Genomic DNA, 22,877 nt, shown 5'->3' on the forward strand with positions numbered 1-22,877 from the left:
TGAGCGCATTGAACATAACTTCCATACTAAAATGAGAGAGTAGAGGAAACATTTTCTCAACGGACGAAGCTATTTTCCTGTGGAGAAAAGAGTTAATTGTTCAATTGCACATTAAGCATGATTTAAATATGCATATCCCTCCTGCTGGAAAACAAAGAGGGCCACATACATTGATAGCTGCCTGGACGGGGCAGGTGTGGGTGCAGCCATCTCTCTCCCGCCCTCCTCTGTGATTGGTCGCCTTTCTCCGTCCCCCGGGAATGAATGCAGCTGGGCCTCATCAGTTAGACTGAGTGCAGGGCGCTGGGCGCGAGATGCTCAGTGTTTCTACGATGGGGCTGTGGTTTGGGCTTTTGCTGGCTGTGGGTGCAAGACGGGTCTGTGGAGGACCAGGTAATGAGCGCGCTCCCTGCGGCGGTATCAGCCATGAACTGGCGTCCCCGTCTCTTCTGCCCCATAGCAGCTGAAAGTCGTGAAACCTATGAGGGACAGGCAATAATGGGAGTGGCGGCTTGTCATTTGGGAGGCTGGGGGAGGGGGGGAGAGGACTGACCATGAAGATCACGATTGCTTCGATTCTCTCTTTTTGAGGAGGCGGGGGCGGGGGTGGGCAGCTTGTCATTCAGTGCAGGTGACGAGGGAAGTGTGGTTAACTGATGGTCAACAAAGGTCCGTGTGTCCCTGCCGAGGTCTGTGTGTGGTGGTGGGGTCACAGATGGCTCTGTCGGTGGTAAGACGAGGCTGGGAAGAGGGTCACAGAGTAGGGCCCATCCTAGAGGCCCTGGCGGTAGACCGGAGGCGCGAGGTCTGTGGTAGGAAGGTTCTGTGGGGCATGGCTGTCAGGCTCTCAGTGATGTGCTGATGCATGAGGATGGATTAGAAGAGAGTCTTTAAGTGAAATAAGAGTGTCTCGGGTAAAAATAAATTGGTCTGGCGTGTCCAAGCAGGGGGATGGTTGGGCGAGGTGAGTGTTTTCAGAGGGCTGGGATGCAAGGGTCTGGTTTGTGATTTCAGGGTTGAAGTGATTGTGTATGTGAACCTATTTGAAGCTGGCTGGGATAGCTAGGTCTGGAGTGAAGCTGTGTATGGCTAGGGTGGCTGCGTGTAGTGTACTGTGTCGGGGCTGGTTATGGAGTGTGGTCTCTGAGATTTAGGGAGGATGGGTCGGTCAGTGTAGTGTCGGGTGTCTAAGATGGGTGGTTATGAAGTGTAGTATCAGTTGGCTAGGATGGGTGGCTATGGAGTGTAGTGTCTGATGGATGGTTATGGATTGTAATGTCAGATGGCTAGGTTGTATGGTTATGGAGTGTAGTGTCAGGTAGCAAGGATGGATGGTTGTGGAGTGTAGTGTCCGATGGATGGTTGTGGAGTGTAGTGTCCGATGGATGGTTGTGGAGTGTAGTGTCCGATGGATGGTTGTGGAGTGTAGTGTCCGATGGATGGTTGTGGAGTGTAGTGTAGTGTCGGGTGGCTAGGATGGATGCTTATGGAGTGTAGTGTCGGATGGCTAGGGAGGATGTAGTGTCAGATGGTCGGGGAGGATGTAGTGTCAGATGGCCAGGGAGGATGGGTCTGCCAATGTAGCCTGAGTGGACTAGGACATTGAATGCAGCCTCGGATGGCTGGAAATGATGTCTGAAGTGTAGTCATAGACCACCAGATGGCTGGCCTGGAGGGAGCGGTGACTATGCGAAGGGTGAAACCGAGTAGACTTGTAATCCTCGTGGGCTAGAATGAGACAGCCTTCGTGCGTGATTGGACGGGGGAGAGTTGATGGTCTGGGAGTAGAACTTCGGGAGCTCTTTGCTAGACTGGCCGGTGGGTTTGGTCTGGGAGGGGAACGTGCTTGGGTCATGGGGTCGTCCATGAGGCATAGAATGGCTGGATCTGGGGTGACATGTAGGCGGGATGGATTCATGAGTTTGCTGGTATGATGAACAGTAATCTGGGGCTCACCAGACTCCACTGGATGCTTGGGCCTTGAGTGACTGGTTTGCTGCAAAGACACTTCTTTTGTGGCCACCTGGCTGCAGTCACAAGTCCTCTTGTGTCCGGCACTGGAGCCTGAGAGCACAGCAGAGGTGGGCATGGACAAGAGCAACTTGTGTGGCCTTCAGCTGGCCTGGGATAAGATATTTCTGCACAGTTTCCATAGACAATGTATGTTGAGATGCCTTTGTATGTTGTTGTAGGAAAGGAATTAAAATACGCTCTGTTGTCTCGTACCTCTCATGGAACCGATCGAGTAAGCACGACCGTCCCTTGTAGAGTTCTTCCCCTTTCCAGCCATCCATTCATCCATTGATCCACCCATCCTTTCGCTTTTACTCCCATCCACTAGTTTCTCCATCAATTCATGCTATCACCATTCTATTCATTTATCCTTTTATCCACCGATCCCTTCATCCTTCCATACATCTTTTCACCTTTCCACCTATTCTTTTTCCATTCAACCTTCCACCCGTCCCCATTTTTCCATGTTTCCTTCTTCTGCCTTTTTTTCCACCTTTCCATTCAGCTTCTACACCTTTCTTCTTTTCCCTGTTCCTTCCTTTTAATCTCCTTCTTTCTTTACTCTATTTCTCACCTGTATTCTTTCATTTTGTTTCTTTCTTACCTTTTCTCTCCTGCTCACTTTTTCCATATGCCTCTGTCATTTTTCGTCATTTTTATTAATTGTTCTTCCGACCAGATCCTTCACTGTACTTGCCTCATTCGGCAGCTTCGGCTCACACTGCTCAACCATGTTGTATAATATAACATTTTGTCTGCATATAGAAAAGGTCTTGCATTAATAATTCACATTTTAGTGGCTCCCCGGCTGTAAGTGCTAAAGCTGGGAGCTCCCCACGCGTCTGGTTGTGCGTCTGGGCTTGTTTCAGCACATTAGTTTCAACCCTTGTCAAGTTGTTGATGAGGGAGGAAAGCAGAGAGGAGAATGTTAACGTATTGTATACAAAGGCCACGAAGTTGGGACTAAATCGATATGGCCACAAATGTCTGTTATAAGGTTTTATACAGTGCGGACTAGACCTGACGAGGGCATCAAAGCGCTTTTACAAAAGTTACGTCAAAAGAGAAGTTGCACGCTAGTCACATATAAATGAGTATCTAAGAAGAAATGTTATATGTTAGTTCTTGTAGAAGGTCATGGTTGTGTTAGTCATTCTCGATTAGAGACCAGCACAGCTCTTGGCTGATGAGCAGCTTCTAGTTGGTATCCGCTTGCACCAGGGCTGGGATCAGGAGAGAGGTTTATTCATAAGAAGTCATTTGACTTCATTTTTAGGTCTCGCTGGAGCCAGCGCTTTAGCGCTGCTCTCGCGAGAGCTTTTCTAAAAGGGGGATCTGGAAGTGCAAACAGTGCTTTTCAGGCCTCCAAATACAGTGCATGTGCGCCGGGCGCGCGCACCATTTGGCAGCCTGAAAGCACTAGTTTGCACCTTCAAATCTCCCCCCCCCCCCCTTTACAAAAGCTCATTTCGCGTCCGCTTTGATGAGAACATCAAAGGGGCCGCGAAATTGCTCACCATTTGCCACCCCCTCCCTCCCTTATCCCACTTCCCTCACAATTACGACAGCTTGTTTAATCTCTACGTCTTGTCCCCCGACGTTTTTCTCTCGGACTATGGCTCCCTTTTGCTTGCTCTCTTCAGCGCTCTTTTTTTCTTGCTTTCTCTTTCCTAAAATCTCAATCACACAATCCTTTTAGTAGCGGGCAAAGCAACACAACCATTCTCATAATAAACACAGCAGGACATGGTTTTAAGAAAATGTCAAAGGTGAATTAAGGGTAGGAAAAATAGCGAAATTGTTTATTTGTGAAGTATGCATAATTTTATATTTAAAAAATACACTATTAAGTGGAACACACTTCCCCAGTCGTCTGCCATACACATAAACCAGAAAGCCGTATAAACCTGGTGCTACTAGCGTTTGGACACCTGCAAGGACTTAGGAACTTTATAAATCGATGAATAATTAAATGGCGCATGACCACATTTGAAGATTATAAAATGCTGACGGCAGCCCAAAGCGAAGAGTCGATTAGGAGTGGACTTCGTGACTGACGAGGTTGTAAAATAATTAAGTAGGACAAACTATGGCTGCAGCTCATCTCTCAGTGGAATAAAACCGGAAATGTTGAATGGTTTCACCCAGTGCCATGGTCACAGACAAATTGCTCCTCTTTCTAAGTTTCCCAGAGATTCTATGATTGTCAATCCTGAGTCCGACACAAACAGACTATTTTGTCTGGGTTTTACCTACTTGCAAATTCAACCAGGCATTACTACGAGAAAAATGCGGGGGAAACAGCTTGGATCGGAGCGGTGGAAAACATGGGATAAAACCAAACCTGCATACGATAAAACCAAACCTGCATCCTATTTCTCATCCTGACCTATGAAACTCAGAAGTATGAGGTAAAACCACGTGTGCCGAAAAACTGAGGGGCTATATTATCAAGTACGGCGTTAACATTATCGCCGCTTTAGCGGCAGACGTGCCGCTAAAGCGGCGATAATGGGCTTGATAATATGCCGCAGAGAATTCCCATAGAAGCCCATGTTGACACCAGAACATGGGCTTTTATGGGAATTCTCAAGGGCATATTATCAAGCCCATTATCGCCGCTTTAGCGGCAGTTTTCTGCCGCTAAAACGGCGATAATTTTAACGCCGTTTCTTAATAATATGCCCCTAAGAGAATTAATAGGAAACCTCCAAACAAGACCCCCGCCTTACTCACATGTTATATGCAGGTGACCTAAGTTTGTTGGCTATGACCCCTGCAAGCCTACAACGGCTCCTAGACACCCTCTCAATCTTCACTGAGTGGCACAAACTAGAAATTCTTTAAAAAAAAAAAACAAAGTGGTGAAGTTCAGCAAGAAAACTAAAAGACCTGGTGCCTAGATGGTAAGAAGGGATCAAATAACCAGTCGAACCAAAATACAAATACTTCTGGATATCTTTCGACAAAAGAGGTACTTTCTCTGCACACATGGATAAAATGAAATCCAAAAAGCTACCTCCCTAACTTTTGGCTGTAACACCCTGTCGAAATCCTTACAAGAATAAATGTTGGAGCCTCTCCACAAGGCCATAGCAGGAAAGCTACTCATCTATCTTTTATAGCTGCGAACTATTGGTAGGAACAAAGGTGGCAACGCTGCTCGGCCTGCTTATTGCTAAACATATCGGGCTGTATACAAATCGCCAAACTATACATTGCAGGCCCAACTACGCCTAGAGCTAGGCTTGAAAAATGAATCAATTGCCATAAACTGCTCTTTCTTAACATGCATTTGCAATGCAATAGAGAGAGAGGATGTGTGCGCGAGGAGGGGGGAGGGGGGGGGGGGTGGGGGCGACACCATGTGGTGAATCTCTGGGAGCAATGTGCCTGTGGCGATAGCGTGCAAAAGACTGTGCGCTGCAGGAGGGGCAGCCAGAGGCGTGAATCTGTTTGATGTGTAGACGAGGGGTGTATGGCGTGTGAGGTGAGAGCTTGTGCTAGGCATAGGAACAACGTTTTTGTGTGTGGGTGAGCATGCGCGCTGAGCTGCAGAGTGGCCCCATGATAACTTGAGCCAGTTCTGGATGTTTAGACAACTGCATGTTGTATTCCTGGAGTTGTAGTTCCTTTTTAAATATTTTAAGTACGTGTTCTAAAATCCAAACATACAGAGTGCTGCGAGATTTTAAAAAAGCATTGACGACAGCATTCTGCTTTTAATGTGATAATGTATACAAATATAGGCATGCAAAACTGCAATTTGCACGCATTGCAAGAACAAATGTTTGGCACATTAAAGCCCCACCTTTTGGGTTTACCAAGACTGGGGGATGAAGTAGAACAAGCATTTGCAATGCAGTAGGTCTCGCATTTACGCGAGTTTAAGATATTGGCATTGTAAATGACCAAGCCTTTTATTTATGTTTTAAAGCACAACACATACATTGTTATTTACAATGCCAATAGCTCAAACTCACGTAATTGCGAGACCTATTGCATTGCAAATGCTTGTTGAATGAGGTGGTGGAGAGGTTCATTCTGATTGCTTGGGGCAGGGCGTTCCATATCCTGGGTGCTAGGCCAGAGAAAGTGGTGTGTAGGTTTTCTTTTTCCTAAATGTTTGTGGTTTCAATAGCAGGGTGTTGGTGCTTCTCAGAGTTCTGCTATTGCCTGATAATTCGAGTTTATTGACTTGATACTTTGGTGTGTTGAGGTGCAGGGCTTTGTGCGTCATGCATGCAATCTTTAGCTGTGCTCTTGCCTCGTAAGGGAGCCAATCCAGTTCCTTTAGAACCGGGGTGATGTGGTTATTCTTTCTGGAGCCAGTGACGAGTCTTGCAGCCGCGTTTTAGTGAGGCTCTTAAAGAAGCCAGACTGGATCTCTGCAAGCCACATAAGGTTGTATTCCCATAGTCTATTCTGGGTAGAACTAGAGATTGAATGGCTGTTTTTAGGTCGTTGTCGTTGAGGAAGGGTTTTCGTTTTCTGAGAAAGCTCATATGAAAGTTGGCTCCTCTGGTGGCTGTGCTGAAGTGTTCCCTCATGTCAAGAGATTCTTGTCTAGTATTATTCCCAGTGATCGTGTGGAATTGATAATGTGAGGGTTGCAATTGAGGCCTGTTAGATGTTTCATCCAGTTTACTATGTAACCATGTCCTTGTGGTGGGGAGATTAGTAGAAAGTCAGTTTTGAGCGCATTGAGTTTGAGGTGTTTTTTTGTTAGCCAGATGTGGGTTTTTTGTAAAGTTGTGTCGAGTAGTCTGATGTCATCCGGCGATGATATTTTTAGGTATAGTTGTGTATCATCCGCGTACATGTGGTAATCGATATTGGAGAGTTTCAGAATTTCAGTTAAGGGGTCAATGAATAGAATGAAGAGGGTGGGAGATGAGACGGAGCCTTGAGGGACTCCCAGGGTGATGGGTGTGGTCGAGCATAGCAATTGGTTAATCTTGATTCTTTGAGCTTGGTTGCCTAAGGAGGTGACCACTTTAGGACAGCTCCTGATAAGCCCATTCTGTCTTCAAGTAGGTCGAGGAGACTGATATGTTTGACCGTTTCAAAGGCTGATGAAAGGTCTAACAGGATTAGGAGGCAGGATTCGTTTTGATCTAGTATTCTGAGTGCGTCATCGACGATGTGGGTCATGGCCGTTTCTGTGCTGTTTCTGCTTGAAGCCTGATTGGAACTGGTCAATGAGTTGGAATTGGGCTATATGGTTGCATAGTTGGGAGTGGATGCACTTCTCCATTAGTCTTGTTAGAGTAGGAATAGTGGATATTGGGCGGTAGTTATCAGGAATTGTATTTTCATTGAATATGTTCAAGACCTCATTTCATGAAATGGAATGCTTCTTCTAATTTGTTTATTATACACGGTTCATGTGCTATTGAATTGCCAGTGGTAATTTTTTTTTTTTCTGCTATATGCGAAAATCTAAATAAAAAAGATACAAGTCTGAGTTTTGTGTATATATAACTTTAGTAAGCATAGCTGTCAAGTTTGCAGCATGCATATATGTGACATTTCTGTTTCGCAGTACCTATGTATCTTCAATCAGTATTTGTAAAGTGCAGCACTGTCACCCCTAAGGGTACCTGTACGCTGGGGGAGCTGTGTCTCCATCGAAGAGCCAGGTCTTTAGTTTCTTTCTGAAGTACGCCAGGGAGGGTACTATTCGGAGGTGGAGTGGCAGGTTATTCTAGGTCTTGGCAGCGATGTAGGAGAGGGAGCAGCCACCATTGCAGCTGTGATGGATGTGGGGGGTGAGCGAGGAGGGTTACAGATGTCTTGCAGGGAGGTGGAAGCTTAGTATTATACATCAGGCCACCTGCATAGTCCCTTGGGGTTGTAGAGAGGACTGAGTGCTTGCCTTGTAACAGTATACACTTTAGAGCAGGTCCCTTTGTTGTAAATTAAGGCAGAATGTGATTAAGCATTTACTGAAAACATTAATGCTTCCCTTTGTTCATGTTTTCCTCATTATGTTGGCCGAAGTCCGGACTCCATTTTGTATTGACATGCTGCCATGTGTTCACCACGAGGAGAGTCCGACCTCTGTGTTAGTTGCTCTTGCAGTCTGCCTAGCAACAGTTTATAAATAGCTCTCTCTTGTCCGTCTGGCGCATGCCCAGACTTGACCACATCTGTTATAATTAGCTTTGCTTGACCATGTGTTTTCGCGGGCCCAAAGAGTGTGTTGGCTCCGCCCATGTATTGATTCAGTATCGAGAATGACCCTAAATGGTAATGTTCTTCAACCTCATGTGGTATCCACCCACTTATGAGCCCCTCTGTTGTGTATAAAAGGGGACTGTGTATGCAAGTTCTTTGTGCTACTCCTTGCAATACTGAAGAGTGTTGTGTGGACTGTAGGACCACCCTTAAGGGTTAATAAACGTTGTTTTTGTACTTTGCAGTTTCCGTGCCAACTTCCTTATAGATTTCGTTACAGAAGAGCGAACCCTTGTCTCTTGCGGGCCTAGCTGGGGCTTGTATTCATCAATTGGCGCCCGTCACGTGGGGCTCATCGGCGACTCGGATGCTCGAAGGATTGGTCGCGACGAAAGTGAGGAGTTTGGCCGGGGACGTGATCACTGCCAGCGGCGTCTTAGCCCTGGCATCCCGAGGTTTTTTCTTCCTTCCCTTCCGAGCTGACCATCTGGGTGGCGCCGGTCATCGACTGAGACCTCTTCTGTCGGTCCTGCCGTGAGAGCCGTTTGGGCGATTGTGGAGCTTGGCAGTTGGAACCTGGACTCTTGATTGGTAAGAACCGTTGTACGGTACTTGCTCCGAGTTTTGAAGCCTGGTCTGGCTATTTGAGTTTGATTGATGGTGACTAGTCATATTTTGAATTTGTCTTTGTGAAAATATATGCGTTGCAACACATATAGGCAGGTAATGTGGAGAAATTTCTCCGAAAGCTGTGTAAACTTTGAACGGCGCAACGATTAAGTGCCATTTTTTTCTTGATAATACTGCATATTTTGCATTATTCCTAGCATGCCTGCTTTTAGCGCACTTCGTAAGTGGTGCTGCTGTCTTGGAAACCGGTTGAACCTCGAGGAATCTGCTCCAGCTCCCCCAGAGGGGACTCCTAATAGGGATATGTACGTGAAGCATGGTCTTTCTTCCATAATGTACAGCACGTTATGGAGGAAATATACGAGGAAGGATCCTGAGTTGCGATGGCCTTTGTATGGATCGTTTGATATACGCAAGATTGAGTATGTGGAACAGTGTATGTGTAAGCGACGTGCTCGTCAGGATATGTTTGAGTGTGTGCGATTATGGGTGAAGGAAGTGCGTGAGCGAGAGAAACGTGAGAAAGCGCTGTTTGATAAGGAGCAACGAAAGAATGATCATATGCGAGCGCAGGAAGCGAAGCGTCGAGAGGACAAAGAGCAAACGGACAGACAAGAGAAAGAGCGAAGGCTACAAGTTTCGGGTCAATATGTTGTTCGTCAGCCGCTTTATCCTGTCCTTAATAATCCTGATGACGATTTTTATTTACTAGATCGCTCTCCGCCCCCTTATGTTGGTGCATCTGCTCCGCGGCCACAAGATTCTGGCCCGGCTTCGGGTAAGGTCGACACGCGGTCCATGTTATCGACCGAGCACATGGCTGATCTTCGGAAACTTTCCCTCCGTGCACTTAAGGGCAAGATGTCTAAGGATGAGTTGTTCCATACTTGGGGGTCATGGCAAGATAGAGAGAGGGTGTATTTTCTGTCTTATTTCGCGGATGAAGTAATTGCTGCTTTCCGAAAATATTCTAGTGTCCTTGAGCCTGACGAAGTGTCTTCGGATGCCGGAGCATTACGTAATGGTGTTTTTTCTCCCCCTAAGGCTCCTGAGGCGGCTCGGCGGCTGTTCGCTTTACGGGACGAGGTGCTGGCCCTTAGAGAGAAAGCACGTCAACAAACGGAGGAGGAGAAGCAGTCGGATTCGTCTGCAGCAGGGGGCCATCCATCCGCCTCCCAGTCAGATAAGGATGACATAGTGCATGTTAAACCAATGCGAGAGGCGGCGCCTTTGTATGTTCCTCCCAAGGGAGCAGGGACTAGCTCGGATATTAATTCTGTCGATGCTAGGGGATATTTTGTGTATAATTGGGTTTATACCCCATGGCATAGGGCCGATGTTATGGCATTAAAGAATGCGCTGCCTGACCCCCGCAAGAATCCAGCGGCCTTCTATGAAGAAGTCGAGGGGGCCTTGAATTCTTGCATTATGACCTTAGCGGATATAGACTTGTTCTTTGGCCTTATCCTACCGCCGGATACGTGGCGCTCTGTCCGAAAGGTAGATGATGCGGTTGCCTTCAAGGCCCGGTGGTCTGACCTTGAGGATGAGGATAGGGAACGGAAGCCCGCACAGAAACCACCCCAGAATATTTTAGATCTCCCTGCGGCTATTGTGGCTAAGTTGAAGACGATTATCCCCCCTAAAAAGATTGACTGGAATATGTTAGCTGCATGTAAACAGAAAGTTGACGAGTCAGTCGCGGACTTCTTTACGCGCTTTGAGGAGACGTTTCATGATTTTAGTGGCCAGTTGCTTACTGACGACACGGGCCGCCACCTTTTCGCGGACAAATATGTGGCTAATCTGCTGCCGGCAGTTGCGGCCCGGTTAAAAGCGAGTGAGAGTTCTTGGTCCTCCGCGACACCGACGGCCCTTCTGACCATCGCCCAGTATTATGAGCGTCAGGAGCACGAGGCGAAGGGCCAGGAGGAGAAGAAATCGAAAGATCTTAAAACCAAAGTGATGTTAGCACAAGTATATGGCCCGCCCCGCCGGGGTAATAATAATAGGGGAAGGGGTGGATCTTATGGTCCCCCTTCGGGCCGATCTGATTTGAATAGGAACCAGTGTGCGTATTGCAAGCAGTTGGGCCATTGGGCCAGGGATTGCCCAGCGTTGCGTGCTTCGCGTCAGGGGCATACTCCGGGTGGCCCGAGAGGTAGAGGGGGCTTCTCGAACTTTAGAGGAAATTCCAACGATAATGCCCGTTTCGATACTGCCGGACAGCACCGAGATGGCTCCAACGTTTTCGATCGCCAGCACCAGTATCATGTATCGGACATCGATCGATCGGGATATCATGATTCTCAGCATGCATAGGAATGCGTAGGATGGGGGTCCGAATCAGTTGAGGTGCCGGTCGATCAGACGGGTCCTTATGTATCGGCTGAGGTTTTAGGTTCTACTGATCAGTTCCTAGTGGATACAGGAGCGACACGTAGTGCATTGTCTAGGTACTTGGTTCCGGGGGCTCCCCCATCCGGCTCAATAGTTACATCGGTAGGGTTTGACGGTACACTCTCCCGAAGCCCTCTTTCACAGCCCCTTGCATTTAAAGTTGATTGTTTTTCTGCGCCCTGCCCGTTTCTGCTTGCCCCGTACACACCGGATAACATTATGGGCCTTGATATGTTAAAGTACTTTAGGGCTACAATCCGCTGTTCCCCTGAGGGTGTGAGGGTGATTTTAAATGACAACTATCCCCGGTCTGGGCGGATGTGTACGATATCAGAGGATGCGTTGTTGGCTACCCTCCCCCGAGCTTTATGGGCGACTTCGGACACAGATGTGGGACAAATGGTGATTCCTCCGGTCCACATTAGTGTCCAGGAGGGGGCGGTACTACCGCGCCTCCCACAGTATCGTATTTCCCAGGAGGGCGAGGAGGCTCTCATACAGATTGTGCAAGACCTGATTGCAGTAGGAGTAGTGGAAGAAGTTCCCCATAATATCTGTAACAGTCCGATTCTCCCTATTCTGAAAAAGGACACGGATGCAAAGGTCTATCGGTTCATAATTGATTTGAGGGAGGTAAACAAGATCGTGATACCTCAGTACCCGGTGGTTTCCGATATCACGACGTTGCTTACCTTGGTCCCGCCTACGGCGACCATGTTCTCAGTGATTGATTTGAAAAATGCCTTCTTTTCTATTCCCATTCACCCTGATAGCCGATTTCTTTTTGGGTTCACATTAAACAATAGATCTTATCGTTTTTGTAGAATTCCCCAAGGCTATACAGAAAGCCCTAGTATTTATAGTCAGGCTTTGAAGCGACAGTTGGATTCCTTTGCCTTACTCGAGGGGGTCGCCCTCATTCAATATGTCGATGACATCTTGTTGGCGGCTGACACCCTGGAGTTGTGTGAGAAAAGCACGATAGCCTTACTTTCCTTTTTAGCATCCCACAATCACAAGGTCTCTAGGAAGAAGTTGCAATTCTGTAGACCAAAGGTGACTTATTTGGGTCACCTTTTGTCTAAGGAGGGGCGTGTACTCACACCAGATCGTATCCAAGTAATTTTGGACACACCAAGGCCATCCACGCAGAAGGATGTGCGTGCATTTTTGGGTCTTGTTTCTTTTTGTAGACAGTGGATATTGGGGTTTTCACACATAGCTAAGCCATTACTAGCTCTTTTGACAAAAGACACGCCTATCCCAATCCCTTGGTCAGATGAGTCAGATGCTGCTTTTCAGCAACTGCGACAGGCCCTTTGTTCAGCACCAGTGTTAGGGACCCCTGATTATGCAAAACCCTTTTCGTTGTATGTGCATGAGAAAGATGGATGTGCATTGTCAGTTTTAGTGCAGATGCACGGCGACAAGCAGCGCCCTTGTGCATACTTTTCGGCTGTGCTTGATCCTGTCGCCCGAGCATTACCAGGGTGTTTTCGCTCGGTAGCGGCGACAGCTGTGTCAATACGCCAAAGTGAAGGAATTGTGTTGTCCCATAAATTGTTGGTGTTAGTTCCCCATGCTGTGGATGCCCTGCTTAATCAAACAAAGACGCAGCATTTGACCAGTGCCCGTTTAACGGGATATGAGCTGACGCTTTTGGCTCCTCATATTACGTTAAAAAGGTGCGTGACATTAAACCCGGCCACATTGTTGCCATATCCCGAGACCCAGCCTGAGGCACAGAAAGCGCATGATTGTATTCTTGTGACTGAGGAACAAACAAAGGGTCGTATTGATCTCCAGGATACGCCCTTTTCAGACGTAGATGGAGAGTTGTGGGTGGATGGATCTTGCCTGAAGCTCCCAGATGGTACGGCTTCAGCAGCGTATGCAATTACCACGTTACAGACGATAGTGGAGACAGCACGCATACCACAGAAATCAGCCCAAGCAGCGGAACTGATAGCCTTAACACGAGCATGTGAGCTCAGTACAGGATTGTGTGTGAATGTTTACACAGACAGCCGCTATGCCTTCGGAGTAGCGCACGATTTCGGCCTACTCTGGAAGGAGAGAGGGTTTCTAACGTCACATGGGGTGCAGATAATGCATGGGGAGTTAGTCCACAACCTTTTAACTGCATTGACATACCCAAAGAAAATCGCCATTGTTAAGTGTAGCGCCCATAGGAAAGTGGTTGATAAGGTTGGAGAAGGGAATGCGTTAGCGGATCGAGTAGCACGGGAGACTGCGATGCAGCCCGGTACTACTGCCATGTATGTAGTGAAGTCACAGGTGGAGAGATGGCACGATGCGAAGGAGGAAGTGCGAGAAATACAAAAGACCGCTTCTGACAAAGAGCGGGAACAATGGGCTAGCGAAGGAGAACTGGATGACGAGGGTTGCTGGAGAAATAAGCAGATGGATAGATGGAAATTACCCACGGCTTTTGTACAACCTATGGTCCAGATGGCACATGGGCTAGCACATGTTGGAGCTTCCGCAATTGTGAAATTGCTTACCCAAGTCTGGGAGCATCCAGAGATTGCTAGCACAGCAAAGAGGGTGGTGCAGACCTGTATGATCTGTCTGAAGTATAACCCAGGGAAAGGCACGCGAACTCCAGCAGGAGGATTTGCGACGCCCACTGCACCCTTTGAGGTTCTGCAGATGGATTACATCCAGCTTGAGCGCTGTAACAATTTGAAGTATGTTCTAGTAGTGGTTTGCGCCTTCAGTAAATGGGTTGAGGCGTACCCTGCGAAAGACAATACTGCAATGACTACAGCGAAGCTATTGCTGAAAGAGTTTTTCCCCCGATACGGCGTCTGTAGACTTCTGTGGAGTGATAATGGCCCTCACTTTGTAGCGGATGTTATAAAGTATGTCTTGAAGGGCCTAGGCATCACCCAGAAGTTCCACGCCGTGTTCCACCCCCAGTCTGCAGGACTAGTCGCCAAAATTCAAGCTTCAACATCTTTGACTTGGCCAGACGCCTTGCCACTGGCGTTATTGTCAATTAGGTCGGTGCCACACTCTCGAACCGGCCTTACACCCTATGAGATAGTATTTGGACGCCCAATGAATATTTGGGGTCCACCAAGGCCTAAGGCTGTGTATGATGTACCTTGTGTGATGATGAGTGATTATCTGGCGCAGTTAACGGATAACTTGGTTTCTATTCATCAACAGGTCCGAGAGGCGCTCCCTGATCGGTCTACTGGCGAAGGACATGGTCTCCGGCCTGGAGATCATGTGATGATAAAGGTTTTCGACAGATCGAACAGTTTGGAGCCGAGATGGGTCGGACCTGAACAAGTCCTTCTTGCAACGAGGACGGCTGTGCGAGTCTCGAACAGGAAGAATTGGATCCATTCCTTGCACTGTCGAAAGGTACCGCCCGGATTGGTGGAGTCTGCCGTGCTGACCGATCAACGAGACATCCTAGCAGCAGAGACAGGCCGTGCTGCAGAGCCAAACGACACTGAGGAGTTCTTTTCGGACCACACGACTTCTGGAGGAAGGCGATATCATCTGCGACCAAGGAAGTGAGGTTTCCAGTACCGGGACATACTGTCAGAACGGCCCTTGGGTTAGTGAAACGGAGAGCCGATGAGGCAAGGGGGGGGGATCAGCCCTGCATTAGTGTAGCGACACCCGTCTTGGCCCGCTGGTGAAGAAATCAACCGCTGCCCAAGGGGAAGAGTTCTGACAGACCTCTTTTAGTTTCAGGAAGATATCAGGGTATTGTTTCCTTTGACATGGAGAAGAAGAAAATTCTTTGTGCGTTGGGGTTCATGCTAACAGTAGCTATCGTTGGTATAACCACATGGTTTGTGGAGGAGGCAACTCCTGCTCGAAAGACACTTGTGTTGACGACTCCAGTGCCTGCGGAGCACTACTTTTATACATTGCCGTATCAAGAGTTGAAGCATCGACAATCCTATTTGAATAACACTTTCATTCAGATGCTGCATCACACCCACGTTGCTACGAACGCTACGAACTGTTGGATATGTGGGATGATGCCAGCCCATCAGAAGAAAGGAGGTACGCCATTCATACCACTTCCTTTCTCTCACAATGGCTCTTGTAGAGCTTGGTACACTTTGTTGTTTGCTTCTCGGAAACCGACAGTGGGACGATTGCTTTTTAGACTTAATAAAGAATGCCATCAGGACAAGAATGGATATCCACAAGCGAATGGGACAATTTGGGAATGGGAAGAGTACCGACCGGACAATGAATCCATCCCCTATATCTTCACAAACACCAGAGACACTGAGGGGAGGGACAAATTCGTAATCCAAGTAGCACAAGCCCAAGCGGACCTGTGTGTCCAGAGTGTGGGTTCTATTCCTGTGGGTGTCAGTGATTGTATAACCGTACTAAACATCGACGGGTTAAACAACAGCACCTTCTTAGCGTCCCATAACACCTACTTTGTATGTGGAAATAAAGGTTATTACCGTTTGCCGGCTGGGTGGTCTGGGGTATGCTATGTATCATTCCTATTACCTCCTGTATTCTTAGCACCTGCGTCATATCATAAGGATTTAAAACTGTTGAATAATGTGACTGTAAATAGATATAAACGTACTCTATCAATTGATGAGGTGGATCAAACAGATACCAGCTTGCAACAGTATATTGATTTTAACTTAGGATTGTTCTTTTTTGTTGGAGCTGCTCTGAATAGTAGGAAGATCCGAAGATTAACAAGAGTGGTAGAAGCTGTGACTAATCAGACTGCTGCTGCTCTTGGGAATCTTACGGAAGAATTACAGATTACCAGAATTGTTGCATTGCAGAACCGTATGGTATTGGATGTAATGCTAGCTGATCGAGGAGGAGCCTGTAAAATTATTGGAAGTAGCTGCTGTGTGTTCATTCCTGATCATACGCCATCCGTTTATAACGCCATTAATAAGCTGCATAAAAAAACAGCTGAAATCCACACAGAAAACGGCACTTGGTCCTTTTCTGGATGGTTTTGGGCGTTGGTTACTGCCTGGGGATGGAAGGTCTTAACTGGTCTCTGCATTATTATAGCAATTCTGTTCTTTCTCTGTATGTGTATTCAATGTGGACCATTGTGCTGTTCCGTATGCATTTCATTCTGCATTCCAGATAAGAAAGCTATTGCCGATGTTGCCCGCCAGAAGGGTCTAGCTAAAGAGGTTAAAGGAATGATGATAATTGACATATATGATGATTATTCTTGGAAACCGGATGTCTTCAGTAAATGCTGAAAGGGTCGTCTGTTGTAAATTAAGGCAGAATGTGATTAAGCATTTACTGAAAACATTAATGCTTCCCTTTGTTCATGTTTTCCTCATTATGTTGGCCGAAGTCCGGACTCCATTTTGTATTGACATGCTGCCATGTGTTCACCACGAGGAGAGTCCGACCTCTGTGTTAGTTGCTCTTGCAGTCTGCCTAGCAACAGTTTATAAATAGCTCTCTCTTGTCCGTCTGGCGCATGCCCAGACTTGACCACATCTGTTATAATTAGCTTTGCTTGACCATGTGTTTTCGCGGGCCCAAAGAGTGTGTTGGCTCCGCCCATGTATTGATTCAGTATCGAGAATGACCCTAAATGGTAATGTTCTTCAACCTCATGTGGTATCCACCCACTTATGAGCCCCTCTGTTGTGTATAAAAGGGGACTGTGTATGCAAGTTCTTTGTGCTACTCCTTGCAATACTGAAGAGTGTTGTGTGGACTGTAGGACCACCCTTAAGGGTTAATAAACGTTGTTTTTGTACTTTGCAGTTTCCGTGCCAACTTCCTTATAGATTTCGTTACAGAAGAGCGAACCCTTGTCTCTTGCGGGCCTAGCTGGGGCTTGTATTCATCACCTTGCTACCTTAATGGAGGTGGAGTTTGTAGACACTCCCTTCCTTTAAATACCTTGATGCACCGAAGAGCCGTTGCTTGGCTTTTGGTTCCGTGATCCTGGCTCCCCGTCCCTTGCATTCTGAATCCTTGAGTGATTGCCGCTCTCTGACTCTGCGCTCTCCTGAGTTTCATTCCTTTTGCTGATTTCGACCCTGCCCGCCCGCTACCTAGTCGGCTTCCTTTCTGGCTGCCCGCCTTACCGGCTACTCAAACCCGAGTTCTGGAGTCCCGCGGGCGATTCCTTTTTTTTTTTTTTTTTTTTCCCGCGGCTGCACCTTTGTTTTCAGTGCAAGACACTGCCGCGTTTGAAGTTCCCGGGTTGCAAGGAAAGAATACCTTGTAACCCGCTGCCTATGTCATACGTTATTAACGGCATTTTTCTGCATGCGCGGTGCGTGCTTCTCTTTCTGTTTAACTGACAGCATTTCCCTACACATGCAGTGTGTTTCATTTTTATGTTTATTTGGTGATTCACACTGCGCGTTATTTCCACCCAGTGAGTGATATCCTTTCTATTTTTGCCCTTAAAACCAACATCGGATTAGTATACATCTTACTATTGTGGAGAGCATGCCCGCTCTTTTAGTATTCCCCTTTCTTGTTTTCGGGGTATACTTACCTGAACATAAATCTGTTTAGAAGATGAAACAGAGTTTTGTAGCCTGCATTTTATGTAATTTCCCTAAGCAGTTGTTGCCGTCTACCTGTCTTGGATATTACACTACCTGCACTGCTGATCGTTGGCAGTTTCATTGCACCTGGAGGTGTCCAATCGGCAAGGGACAGTGTGTCTGTTGCAAGGCCAGCCCTGAGTCTACTCTTGTTGTCTAATGTTATATGGGGAAGAAGGGAGTCTCTCAATGATATCTTTCTAGTTTCCCCTGTAGGTTTTCCTCATCTCTGGTCTATTAGACGGAAGCAGCTGGGGGATGTAAAGTGTATTGTCCTGGCTTCTGATCCCACACCTCCGATAGTCATTCTGAGGGGTGTGAGTGCAATTAATCTTCTCACTCATAGACGGGCTGTAGGAGTGTGGGGATATTCTTGTCGCTCCCGTGGATTGAGTTTGGAAATACACCACCGGTTAGTGGCATCTGCAACAGAAAGCCAAGCCCACGAATTAACTCCACCCGAGCGACGATGAATACAGAAGGGACTAGTGCCTTACTGGAGAACTCCCTCCAGAGTCCCACTGTAGAAGAGTTAGCAGCGGCTCTCATAGATCTCCAACGGGAAGTAGGGTGACTTAGAGCAGAAAACCAACCACTACATTCCGAGTTAGAATGACCCCTACACACAGCGAGTATACCGGCAGGAGAGACCATGCAAAGGAACAAACATACATACAACCCGCCCGTTTTACAGTTCCTACTTTACCTATAGAAACCACTACCACGAGTTCTATAAATCCACAAGCCATTCAAGTGTCCGTGCATACACACAACCCAGTTCCTTTAGCAGTACCCGAAAGGTTCTATGGGGATAGTGCGAAGTTTAGTGTCTTTCTAAATCAGTGCCAGTTACATTTTCTGTGCACAGCTTCTGGTTTTCCAGATGCGACCAAAGTGGCTTTTGTAATCTCGTATTTCGGGGGTAACGCTGCCAGTTGGGTGGTCCCCTTAATTGAAAGTAATGACCCCCTTTTGTATGATTTCACCCTGTTTAAAGACATGTTAAAAAGTTTGTTTGCCAGACATACCTATGTAAAGGCCAGCGATAGTGAGCTGTTAACTTTAAAACAAGGGTCTAAGTATCTACTTACTTAGATTACTGAATTCAACCGTCTAATAGTAGAGACACACTGGCCTGAAGAGAAAAGGACGTCTTTGTTTTATCGAGGATTAAATGATGACTTAAAAGACCTTCTCTCGCAAATTGCCAACCCCCCTAAAGATTGTCATGCTTTTATAGATCTAGTAGTGAGACTGAATCACAGATTAACGGAACGTAAAGGAGAAAGATCTCGTGGACTCGTTTTCTTGTAGTTCGTGGGGATAAGAAAGAGGGTAAAGACACCAAGGACACTAGCGAACCTATGCAAATACGGGGTATGAGATCCCCATTGGCCCCAGAAGAAAAAGAAAGACGTAGAAAAAACAATCTCTGCCTTTATTGCAGCAAAGGCGGACATTACGCCAGAAGTTGTCCTGCCAAGACTTCTACAACCCCTAAGATCGTATCTGTGCCAAGAGTACGTTTCCGTGCCAGGAAACTTGAGGAATGAGGAGACCGTTTCTTCAAGTTATCAGTCTCTTAAGGTCTCACAGGAAGTAGCCAGTATCACAGCTCCTGTGGCGCGTCATTTCACGCTATCTGTTACTCTCATTGTTTCCACTCTATGTCAAAGGGCCTTATCCATTCTTCTGCATTCAGGGGCGACGGGTAATTTTCTAGACATACACCCTGCTCACATGCTAGGAATCCCCTTTCTGCCTAAAGCTAAACCTTAACCCATTAGAGCGGTGGATGGAACAGAGCTGCCTTCTGGTTTAGTAACACATCATACTCCGGCGATGACCATAGTATGTAGTAACGGACATTTCGAACGGCCAACCTTCGACCTAATAAACACACTAACTTTTGGGGCCATACTCTGGGTTCCGTGGTTACAAGTACACAACCCTCACATAGATTGGAATTCTCGCAAAATTACCCTAAAATCTCCTTAATGGTTGTTGCATTGTTAGGAGGCCCAAGAGTGGGAAACCCTGTTATGTTGTGCCATGAAAGGGATGGAGGAAAGTCTTCCACATATCTATAGGGAGTACAGAGAAGTTTTTGATGAAGAAAAGGCCTCTGTCATGCCTCCCCATAGGAGCTATTATTGCCGGATTGACTTAATTTCAGGAGCCGAACTGCCGGTTAGTCGAATATATGCGTTGACTGAACCCGAGACAGAATATCTCCGAAAATATTTTGCAGAGATGCTGGAGAAAGGGTTCATAAGACATTCTACCTCTCTGGTTTCCTCTCCCCTCTTCTTCATCCGTAAACGCAAAGGATGACTAAGAACTTGCCTAGATTATCGCGCTTTAAACAAAGTGACCATAAAAAACAAATATCCCCTCCCACTCATTTCCGTCCTGATCAAGTGAGAGGGGCCAAAATATTCACCAAATTAGATCTTCGTGGGGCCTACCATCTTGTGAGAATCGAGGAGGGAGACGAATGGAAGACTGCATTTCGAACTAAATTCAGGTTATTCGAATACTGCGTCCTACCATTCGGTCTCTGCAATGCCCCTGAGGCCTTTTAATTCTTGATCAACGACATCTTACGTAAATATCTTGACCTATTCGTGATAGTCTACATAGAAAATATTCTGATTTTCTCATATACCGAACAAGAACATGTGGGGCACGTAAAACAGGTGTTGCAGAAACTGATGGATAATCGATTATTCGCTAAACTGGACAAAAGCACTTTCCACACTAATCGAGTGGAATTCTTGGGTTTTGTTATCTCACCGGAAGGCATACATATGGACCCAAAGAAGATAGATGCATTACTCAAGTGGCCTAGTCCCAACAATGTAAAAGAGGTCCAATCCTTTATCTGGTTTGCAAATTTTTACAGACGCTTTATTGATCACTTTTCAGACCTAATTGCTCCCGTCACACAGCTCCTCCGCAAGTGGGTTGCTTTTGTCTGGTCTGCTGAAGCTGAGCAAGCCTTCTCTCAGCTCAAGAACAGATTGACCACCGCACCCATCCTTCGTCGTGCAGACAATACTCAGCCATACTACGTTGAAGCAGACTCCTCTCAATATGCGGTGGGAGGGGTCTTATCTCAGCGTAATCCAGCAACTGGTTGTTTACACCCCATAGCTTATTTTTCAAAGACCCTTCTTCCTGCCGAACAAAATTATACCATTGGAGAGCGTGAGTTATTAGCTATAAAACTTGCTTTCCAGGAATGGAGGCATTATCTTTTGGGGTTCCCACACACTGTTACCATCTACACTGACCATCGAAATCTGCAGTTTTTTTAAGGCGTTACCTCCGAGGCAAATGAGATGTGTCTTCTTCTTCAGTGAATACGACTTTGTTCTAACCTATCGCCCAGGATCTCGACAAGGGAAGGCTGATGCATTGTCCAGGTTGGGATCGGGAATGAAGATGGAGTTAACTGAGCATCCTCCTCTCATTCCTAGTCATAATAATGTAGGAGTAGGCGATATGGGGACTCAAACTTCTCCCTTCTTAACACGATTAATGAACGCATTTTCTGACATATCACCTCTTGACTGGTTGAAGGACCGACTACACACTATCAAAGATGGGTTATATCTTCATGACAACAAGATTTACGTACCTCTTGTAGAACTGCAACAACAGATAATTAAATGGTGTCATCAACACCTCCCTAGCAGCTCACCCTGGTGGAGAAAAGACAGTGCTACTCTGTCAACGATGGTTTTGGTGGAGGGGCATGAATAAAGATATTTTGTCTTGTGTCTCGGTATGTCCTGTTTGTGCTAGACAAAAGTCTTTACATACCGCCCCTACAGGGTTGCTTCAACCTATAGATATTCCTCCAGTCTCCTGGCTTTCAGTCAGTATGGATTTCATCAAAGACTTACCAAGAGCACAAGGTTACATCACTATATTAGTAGCGGTAGATCTGTTTTCAAAGATGGCTCCCTTCCTCCCATTGAAGAAACTGCCTTCATCTAAGGAGTTGGCACAGGTGTTTACAGAACAGATCATTTTGATTACATGGCATTCCCTCTGTGATAATAACCGATCGAGGAGCCCAATTCATTTCCCGTTTCTGGCAGGGGTTGTGTGTCTCCCTGGGAATAGATCATAGATAGACCATGGCATACCATCCACAGACAGACGGACAAACCGAAAGGACCAACCAGCCCCTGGAACAATTCCTACGGTGCTTGTTATCGACCATTGCTTCTGACTGGGTACAGGCCTGACTTTTTACAAAAATACCATCCATTCCTCCACTGGTGTTTCTCCTTTTTTAAAAAATGTTTTAACCCATGCACACCACCCTAGATTCCTTCCTTTCCCTGTGCCTGTCCAGTTAAACAACATCCCTGCCGTCACACTCACATTTTAGACAACTGGAAAGCCGCCAAAACTGAATTACAGAAGGCCCAAGACGCGATGAAGTTACAATCCGATAAACACCGCCGCCCTGCTCCAGAGTATAAAGTGGGTGACAAGGTCTAGTTATCTACCAAAAACTTAAGACTGGAGGGACCTCGTAAGCTACAACCCCGTTACATTGGACTTTTTACAGTAACCAAGTTAATCACTCCCGTTTCACTGAGACTTGAGTTACCTGAAGAGATGCGCATTCATCCAGTGTTCCATGTTTCCTTACTAAAGGAGTATAAACCCTCACAGAATCCTGAGGAACCCCCTCCCCCTGTTCTAGTGGGTGGTGAAACAGAATACAAAGTTAAAAGAATACTTGATTCCTGTAGATATAGGGGCAAGCTCCAATATCTGATCGGGTAGGATACGGTCCAGAAGACAGGTCATGGGAACCTGCTGAAAATGTACATGCTCCAGTCTTAGTTCGTAGATTTCATGCCCTGCACCCTACAAAACCTCGACCGGTGAATAGACCTTTGGGTGGGAGAACTGTTAGACATCAGGCCACCTGCATAGTCCCATGGGGTTGTAGAGAGGACTGAGTGATTGCCTTGTAACAGTATACACTTTAGAGCAGGTCCCTTGCTACCTTAATGGAGGTGGAGTTTGTAGACACTCCCTTACTTTAAATAC

The 22,877-nt window shown here is 46.6% G+C and overlaps 1 protein-coding gene across 1 annotated transcript in view; it reads left to right on the forward strand.

The window, feature by feature from the left end:
- The first annotated feature begins 270 nt into the window (after nt 1–270).
- LOC146869470 (acidic mammalian chitinase-like) overlaps nt 271–22,877 on the forward strand; it is a 181,710-nt gene continuing 159,103 nt past the window's right edge. The window contains exon 1 of the mRNA XM_085636615.1: nt 271–393. Coding sequence (XP_085492741.1) covers nt 315–393 — 79 coding nt within the window. The 5' untranslated portion in view covers nt 271–314. The remainder of the gene's footprint in view (nt 394–22,877) is intronic.

The sequence above is a fragment of the Triturus cristatus genome, chromosome 1_1 (genome assembly GCF_964204655.1).
Source record: "Triturus cristatus chromosome 1_1, aTriCri1.1, whole genome shotgun sequence".
In the NCBI taxonomy this organism is placed as follows: Eukaryota; Metazoa; Chordata; class Amphibia; order Caudata; family Salamandridae; genus Triturus; species Triturus cristatus.